The following is a 9,344-nucleotide window of genomic DNA, read 5'->3' on the forward strand; positions in this document are numbered from 1 at the left end:
AGTAAATCACAGTTTTTTATCTGAAAATTAGTAAAACCATATAGGTTTTATTTGAAATTTACACTTTAAATAATCTATATATAATATAAAACAGTAACGATGAAGCTGAGTGTCACTTCCTCCTTTTTTTACGGATAAAAAATATAATATAATATATAATATAATATATTAATTTAATTATATTATTATATTTATCTATAAAAATATTATTTTATCCGTACTATATCTAAGAGTTCTAGATAATTTAAATTAACCCTTAAAATCTCTCTAATTCTCGGCATATTTATATATAATAAAAAACAGTAACGATTGAGCTGAGGTGTCACTTCCTCCTTTTTTATTGATAAAAAATATGATATAATATATAATATATTAATTTTAATTATATTATTATATTTATTTATAAAAATATTATTTAAAGTAAATGTGAAAATAAAATAATAATATTTAATTTATATAGCACCTTTATATCATTAATTGTAATTATTAGATTATATTTTTGTTAATATTTATATGTTAAGATGAATCCGTGCATCGCACGGGCCAAAAACTAGTATACTTGTATTTCTAAAACCGCTTCCTCCGACAGGGATGCAGCAGGTGGAGTCAAGAGTACTTACAAATCATAACTTCTCATCATGAAATATGCATGTCTATAAATAAGTTGTTGACTCTTCAGCAGCCTCTTCTATATACAATTAGACTTGGATATGGGCTGGGTTCGGGTTGGGTCTGTCGGGTTTTTAATAAAACCTGACAAGTTCAAGTCCAGTCCAGCCCTTAATTTAATATGAATTTCAAATCCATCCGTCCAAACCTATTTGTATATTAAAAAACTATAATTAAAATGTCACACCAATTTTTCTTAATAAAAAAAATAGTACACACAACACGATACTTAATAAGTTTGGAAAAATTCTAATAAACTAATTGTCTATCGAAACATCAAATCCAAAATAAATTACAACATAAAAAAATATAATTAATTTATATTTATAAATTATAATATATATCAGGCTGGACCGAGCCTGACACTAATTTCATGTATCCAAGCCCGGTCGAATGGGCCTGGGCGGGCCGGACGAGCTTGCCAGCCCATGCCCAAGATAAAGGTTTAATATCAGTTGGTCTCTAAAAAGCTTATTAGCCTCCTGAACTTACACGGTATATTATTTGTCATCTAAATTTATTTAAAGTGTGGTGATTAAATCCATAAAAACATCATAAAAGTATAACAATTAAAAAAACTAATTTGTTTTAAAAATTTACAATCACAAATTAGGCTTATTTTGGAAGCTTTGATTTTTTTTATAAGTTTAGACAACTTGAAATATATATCACTTTAAACAAATTTAAAGAGCAAATGAATCAGTATAAGCAAATTTAGAGGTTTAAATAAATCCAATAATAAATATATTATTTTAAGTGAATTAGGAGCTAAAGAAACATTTTATAATAAAACAATTTACAACTATATGAAATCATAATTTTGGATTATATCAAACTAATAAAATTAGTACTTTTAATGTATTTTAAGGATTAGAATTTATAAATTAGAAGTTTAGAATATATTTTCTAGGGTTAATGATTTATGAATTAAAGTCTAGAATTTTTAAACTATGGTGCAAAATCATAATATATAGAAAATAATGACATATTAAAAATTAAATTTGATGAAATGATTTAGTTGTAATTTTATACTTAATTATGATATTCATGTATTTGACCCAATTATTTTTGTGATAAGTTTAAGGACTCTCGATGTATTAAGCCCAATCTGAATGACAAAAATAATCAAGAAGATGTCAACAATAACACTGTCGAACTTACCAAAACTTTATTAATTATTAGAATTATTTCAATTGAGCCGCCTAATTTTCTTTTTCAATGCCAATAATTTAATTTAACGTCAACCCAATTATTACTGTGCATAATTCAATTAATTATTTTCTTAGAAGTTTATAATGGTTAACTAATTTGAAAAATGTATTAAACCATTAAAAGAATGGCAAAAAGCATCTTGAAGTCTTTAAAACACATTAAGGGCCCGTTTGTTTTACCTACTGTTTGCTGTTGTTGTTTACTGTTTGCTGTTATGGTTTGCTGTTTGCTGTTATTGTTTGCTGTTGCTGTTACGGTTTGCTGTTTGCTTTTGGAAAAAGCTGCTTTTCCAAAAAACAGAGATTCTCTACTTTTGTAAAAGGCTGCTTTTCGGGCATAAAAGGCAAACAGGAGACCATTAACTAAACACCTAATGCTGCTTTTCAATTGTAAAAGGCAAACAGGAGGTCACTAACCAAACACATAAAACTCTCCCTTTTGAAGTGAAAAGACAAAAGGAGCCTGAAAAGTAGCAACCAAACACCCCCTAAGTCTGTCAATTTCATGTTCGAGTCGTGTCATTTTCGTGTTTGTGTTGAACAGAATAAACTCAAACCCAACCCAAAAACTTTCGTGTCATAATCGTATTAACCTGTTCGGAAAATCGTATCGTGTTTTCGCGTTACCTGTAATTTTGTTATATATATATAAATGATAACTTTTAATAATATAAGAAGATATGATACTTTTTTTAAATACTCTATGTCATTGTTATATTATTATGTTAATACTAACATGTTAAGAGATCATGTAATTTGTTTATAACAATTTAGAAGGTTGAAATCATATTTGTAAATAATAATTATCATTTTATTATCTTTATTAATAAAATAACATATAAAAATACAAAAGAATATAATAATAACTTTAAATATTCGTGTAATTTTTGGTTTATCATGTTAGCCCTAACCCAACCTAAAAATTTACGTGTTAGTTTCGTATCAACCCAAAAATTACACGTTACCTACTAAGCTAAACTCAAACACTAAAATTGCATGTTGATTTCATGTCATGTAATCGGGTCGTATGTACTTTTTTCCACCTCTAACATTAATCTTTTATTTTCTGTCACATTAGGTCCTCATGACTATAAAAATTAGTTTTGGACGATATAAAACTAACAGTGTTATACATGTGATTTGCGTTAGAAATTTTTATTGTTAACGTTCGATATAGTTTTTAAAACGTGTAATGTGACTATAGGAAAACTGTAAAAATCTTAGTTCGAACGGTAAAAAATATAATTTCAACCACATAAAATAACACTTTTTTAACTGTATTAGGGGTAAATTACACCCATGGCCACTGAACTTAACTCTTTTTAACATTATGACTACTGAATTTTAATTTTTAAAGGTAATAGCCACTAAACTTTACACTTTACTTTACACTTTTTAACACCGGTGACCATTCAATGCCTCAAAATAACCGTTGACGGCTTCAAAATAAAAAATTCAAAAAGTTATTCTAAAGAGTTTTAATTCTCAAAAAATTTCATTTTGATGTTATTATTATTCGGTTAAGAGAGATATAACTTTTAGAGAGAAAAAGCTCTAAAAAAAATTGATTTTAAAATAAAAAGGTAATTTTAAAAAATAAAAAATATGGTTTGATAAATGTTATTTTTGAAAGAAAATGTTATTCTTAATAACTTTAATTCAGAATATTTTTCATAATGCACAAACAAATAAAGGATCAAGGGTCAAGATGATTTTTACCTTAAAAAGAATCTTTTTAATCTTTTTATTACTTCAATTTAATTCTTTTAATTAATATACACATTGATTCCCAATTAATGAAAGAATTAAATTAAAAATTAATAAACTTCTAATCCAAACAACACGCCGGCATGTTTCTCCGCTCCGTCTTTCAAAAAATACAAATCCCTAATCTTTTGAAACGCATGCCACGTCAGCAAGCTATCGGAACCGGCCTGATGACATTTTCCGACGGCTCTCTCCACCTCCAGAGTTCTCGCCACCCGATCTAAACCGCCGTACAAACTATCACAGAATCTCATCATGTGCTTAACATCATACACTTTCCTACCAAAAAAAACCCTCTGCAACCCCAAAAACTCCTCCAAACCACCGGGCAACGACCGCCGAGTCAGCACCTTCACCAAATACCCGAAATCGTAAGCGCTGTGGAACGTCACCCAGCTCACTGAGTCATTACAGACGAGTCCAGATGACATCATCAACTCAGCAAAAACAGCGGAATCAACACCTTCCTCTCTGTTCCTAACGAAATCAATCCCTTGCTGACTCAAGAGGTTGATGGAATCGGGAGCGTAAGCATCTTTAGACAAATCAAACTCCCTAAAATTAAACTCCCAGATGAATCGGTTACCAGATCCAAGATCGGGGAGATTTCCGTCGGAATCAGAGAGAGTGAGGCCTACCTGGATGAGATTGAGAGAATCAACGTTGTATTTGAGGATCTTGTAGTGATCGGAAGGACGACGCTGACGAGGATGTGTGGAAGGACGGAAAACGACGCCGGGGAACTCAGTGTCCATGGAAATGAAAGGGAAATCGTCGATTAGGTTACGTATGAGCTCAAATTCAGATTCTAAATTATGAGACCAGACTTCCCGAATTACAATCGGCTTGATGTTGATCGGATCCATAACAGCAGAGTGTTGAATTGAGTAATCGGAAAAGTTTCTTAGAAGGAAGTGGCGGTGGTGGGAGTGAGGAGGAAGAAGAAGAAGAAGAGGAATATATATTTATGGTGGCGGAGAGACGGAGGATGTTGCTTCGAAAGGGAGGATGAACGCGCTGAGAATATTGACTCCTTTTGGTCCACTTGAGGATATGAATTTAATATTTAATATTAATAAATAATGAACTTATTGCTTAATTAAAACATGATAAAAAGAAGGCTTAATACATCAAAAAGCCCTGAACTTACATTATATCTCGTTAGCCCTTCAATTTATTTAAAATAACATTTGGTCATTCGAATTTATTTAAAGTGACATATTGGTTCCTTGAACTTGTTTACAGTGATCCATTTATCTCTGAACTTGTTTAAAGTGAAATAAATTACAATTTGTCTAAATAACAACAACAACAAAGTTTTAGTCCCGAAATGATTCGAGATCGGCTAACATGAACCATCATATAAAATCGTACAATTTTAGTTCATGTCATAAGATGTGGCTAAGTTTTACGCTGGCCGCCACAAACCTACCGCAACCCTCCTCCTTTGTCCGGGTTTGAGACCGGCTGTAAATGCCACCAAGTGACATTCATAAGCGGAGTTTGCAATTTGTCTAAATTTGTACAAAAATTCAAAACTTAAAAAATAAAAGGTCTAATTCGTAATTTTAAGTTTTTAAAACAAATTAACTTTCTGTTTTGTACACTTTTATAGATTTAAAAATTTAATCATATCACTTTAAATAACTTTAGAGAGCTAATGAAATAATATGTAAGTTTATGGACCAATAAACCATTTTGGATAATTTAAGGGGCACTAATGTATTAAGCTAAAAAGAATTCTTTGTTTTAAGCTTTCTAGTCAATGAATAGATTCTATAAATTGGTTTGATGTCAAAATGAATTGAATCCATCATTTTTATTCACTTTCTCATTTTATGTTGAAGTTGTCAAATTGCTATTACTATAAAATAATTAAATGTTTGATACTTGGATTTATTGACCAATTCCAATGTATCAATTAATTGAGTTACTTGTGAGTTGAATTCTCACTATCTAAAAAAAAAAAATTATATCTATATATTTATTTATTTATCCGAGAGAATCTGTCTCAACAGAGCCATCTGTTCTAATGCCGAAATCAGCGATGAAGATAACTATTGAGTAGTATAAAAGGTTAGGTGAACAATATAAATAAAAAAAATTGAAAACTTTTTGTATACTGTGTATCTTATATTTATAAGAGAATTAGATTGTATGTCTTAAATGTGTAATATCTTGATCACGTGAAGCATTAAGAGCCATTAAAGAGCTATGAAGAGTCTTGTTTACCATTAAGAGCTATAAAGAGCCTTGTCTGCCACTAAGAGCCACGTGGAGCATTAAGAGTTAAGAAGAGACGTGCTTGATATTAAGAGTTATTAAAAAGCCATATGGAGCATTAAGAGTCATTAAAGAGTCCCGAAGGGTCTTGCCCATCCTTAGGGTTTGCTTGTTTTGGTGTTAGAGGAGGTTAATTAAAGGAATGTTGTTTTTTCTCCTTGCTTGGAAATGAGTTTAAACGGACGTGCGGGTTAAATGAGGATTAAATAAAAGTTAGAAAACCTTGAAATAACCCCAATTCCAGTCCCATCAAATTGGTGGAATTTGGAAGTTCACTAAATAACCTTCTCTCCTTTTAATGCAGGAATTTTCACATCTATACTATATATAATTACGGAAGCAGAGATAAATGAGAAGAAGTGTTTTAGAAGTCTTTTTGATGAGTTGTCAACGTAGTAAAAAATCAAATTAAAAATATTTAATTAATTAAAAATAAACCATTATATTCATTGGTCACGATAGATAGTATTATATTTCTGAAGGTAAATATTCGATTTTTTTCATATGTTGTAGTTATTTTATTCTCAATTATGTTGTTGTTTTATTTTTATTAAACAATAGTTGTTATAGTTTCATCTTTCAGATTCATTTCTGTTGTTACTCATGTTCTATACCTCTCGCTATCTTATCCATGTTTTCTTTTTTATTTGTCTTTTTTTCCAAACTGATAGCTTCAATCGAAGAAATCTGACAGAAATAGAAGATGCATGAACAACTAAAACCGGAAAACATAAAAGTATCAAAAATTACAAGAAATTCTTATGTTTCTCAAGGTAATTATTTGATTTTTTTTCATATGTTGTAGTTATTTTTGTTCTCAATTGTGGTGTTGTTTTCTTTTTATTAAACAATAGTTGTTATAGTTTCATTTTTCAGAGATGAAATTCAATTTCTGTCGTTACCCAGGTTCCATACCTCTCGCTACCTTATCCATGTTTTCTTTTTTATTTGTCTTTTTTTTTCAAAATGACTAAAATAAAGATTTTGTAAATTTGTATTCTTTTTTGGTATATGTTGCTAGGTGTTATCGTTTCGATTGCTAATTCTTAACTAAAATTTAGATTTTCGGCTTTATATGAACTCAATTTTTGGCTTTCTAAATTGTGTTGTTGTTTTATTTTTATTAAACAATTGTTGTTATAATTTCATCTTTCAGAGATGAAATTCCATTTCTGTCGTTATCCAGATTCCATACCTCTCGCTATCTTATCCATGTTTTCTTTTTTATTTATTTATTTTTCAAAATGACTAAAATAAAGATTTTGTATATTTGCATTCTTTTTTAGTATATGTTCCTAGGTGTTGTTGTTTTGATTGTTAATTCTAACTAAAATTTAGATTTTCGGCTTTTATGAACTCAATTTTTAGTTTTAATTGAAGTTAGATTAATTTTTCTAATTCGGAACATGTTGAAATCCACTCATTTTTTTAGTTTGAGTTTAGCTAATAATTGATATGGATTGTATTTTTTATTTTTATGCATTTTGGTACAAATAGATATAAAGTTTCACACGATAGTTGTTCATTAAAGTTTGAGACATATTAAATAAAATATTAAAGAGATATTGGAATATTATACTTACAATGAAGTTTATTTCAATATAAATTATGTTATATTATTATTATTATTATCAAGAAGTTATTTTTTCCCAATTTTCTAGACAATGAGATTGTAAGCGTCTAATACGCTTGATAAGATGTTTATTCTTGAAGAATGTGGATTATGCTAGATACGAATTCAAAATCAAGGTAAATAAAAATAAATTTTGATGCTCAAATCCTAAAAATGTACATTAAATATGGATATTGAGATAATTGCTTTTACAACATTGGCTTATATAATTTTTAACTATTATATTATGGTTCTTAAAAAATTATTAGTATTTCAAGAGTTTTTAACAGATGAAAATGAAATATGATCATAGGACAAATTATTGAAAAATATTAATTATCCCGGGTGGGGTTAGCTTCCCTAGGCTAATCCCGGGTTAGTTGTTGGTTTTTGTTGTTTTTTCTTTCCCTTTCCTACCAAAAAAAATATTAATTAAGAAAATATTATTATTTGAATCTCTTCAAACTCTCAAATGTTGAGCATAATGATTATAATTAATATAATTAATTTCACATATTAATTATAAAACGTCTTTTTTGTACTGAGTGGTTACAATTGCGATTTAATTCTATTTAACTAAAATTAATTTATAGACTTAATACTTCATTAAGAAAAAATAATATGTTTAATTAATGGGCAAAAAATATTTTCACTCTCCTCTTTATACGCTTATGTCTCGACATTCTCTCTTATTTTCAAAAAAAAAAAACCTCAGAGGAAGATGGTTCTCTCCTAATTATCTTTTTCGTCTCTTCATTTTTTTTTTCAATTCTTTTGTTTGTTTTTCTTACTTACAAAATTCAAGAATATATAATTATTAGAAAATATTAATGAAGTCAAATAAGTGATATCTGCGAGTATGACTGATATTCTATATAGTGAAAGAATGAAGAACAAATTGATCGAATGTCTTGATGAGATATTACGAGATGAAAATAGGAGAAATCATCATCTTAAACTGATTCAATTAGATATATTGGGTTATTATAGCCGAATGCATAATTGAAATCGAATACTTGGTGATCATGAAATTCCATCAACCAAAATAATTATCATCAAGATGAATTTATGACTAATTCTTACGAATTTTTTTTTTATATATGTAACATATTGAATTGATAAAGTTTCGTCATATGCAACATTAGAAAAGTATTAATTGTAATAGTTTATAGAATAATATATTGATGTTGCTTCCATTTTAACATAGATTGTAATTCTTTTGTATCGTAGATATAATATTTAATTTTAATTGTAGTTTAATTCAATTTTTATTTAACCTATATTGTAATTCTTTTGTATCGTAAATATAATATTTAATTTTAATTATAGTTTAATTCAATTTTTGGTTTTTTATTTATATTCTAATATATTTTTTAATTAATCTGCTATTTTATTATTATTGTTTCACAGAATATTTGGAATATGAAAATGTATTAAAATTCCTAAAAAATACAAATCATTGAATTTTGTAAAAATAAATAAATCATTCATCTTTAGTTAAAATTCTATAAAGAAAAAGTAGTCAATTATTTTTAAAATTAATTTAATTTGAATTATCATTAAAAAATATATATTAATTTCAAATATACATAATATAAATTTTTTTCATAGCATGATATAAAATTATTTAAAAGTAAATATGTCAATTTATTTATTTATCTAAATTATATAAAAGTTTCATATCCCGTGCATCGCACGGGTTTTCGACTAGTGCACCTTAATGAGCAAGTGAATTTGCTCATTCACCGTTAGATATAAGCTTATTAAATCTAAGCCTCAGGATGCTTTGAGTCTCCACCTTA

At 28.1% G+C, this 9,344-nt stretch overlaps 1 protein-coding gene across 1 annotated transcript; it reads right to left on the reverse strand.

Moving 5' to 3' along the window:
- Positions 1–3,592: 3,592 nt before the first annotated feature.
- On the reverse strand, positions 3,593–4,653 carry LOC136223285 (probable CCR4-associated factor 1 homolog 11). The gene has a single exon (XM_066011213.1). It carries the CDS (start codon positions 4,511–4,513, stop codon positions 3,698–3,700), a length of 816 nt encoding a protein of 271 aa, XP_065867285.1. The 5' UTR covers positions 4,514–4,653; the 3' UTR covers positions 3,593–3,697.
- Between the last annotated feature and the right edge of the window lie 4,691 nt (positions 4,654–9,344).

This window comes from Euphorbia lathyris, chromosome 3 (assembly GCF_963576675.1).
Source record: "Euphorbia lathyris chromosome 3, ddEupLath1.1, whole genome shotgun sequence".
Lineage (NCBI taxonomy): Eukaryota > Viridiplantae > Streptophyta > Magnoliopsida > Malpighiales > Euphorbiaceae > Euphorbia > Euphorbia lathyris.

Excerpts from the sequence above, each read along its gene's own strand:
- LOC136223285 (XM_066011213.1), bottom strand. The coding sequence starts at position 4,513 with ATGGATCCGATCAACATCAAGCCGATTGTAATTCGGGAAGTCTGGTCT.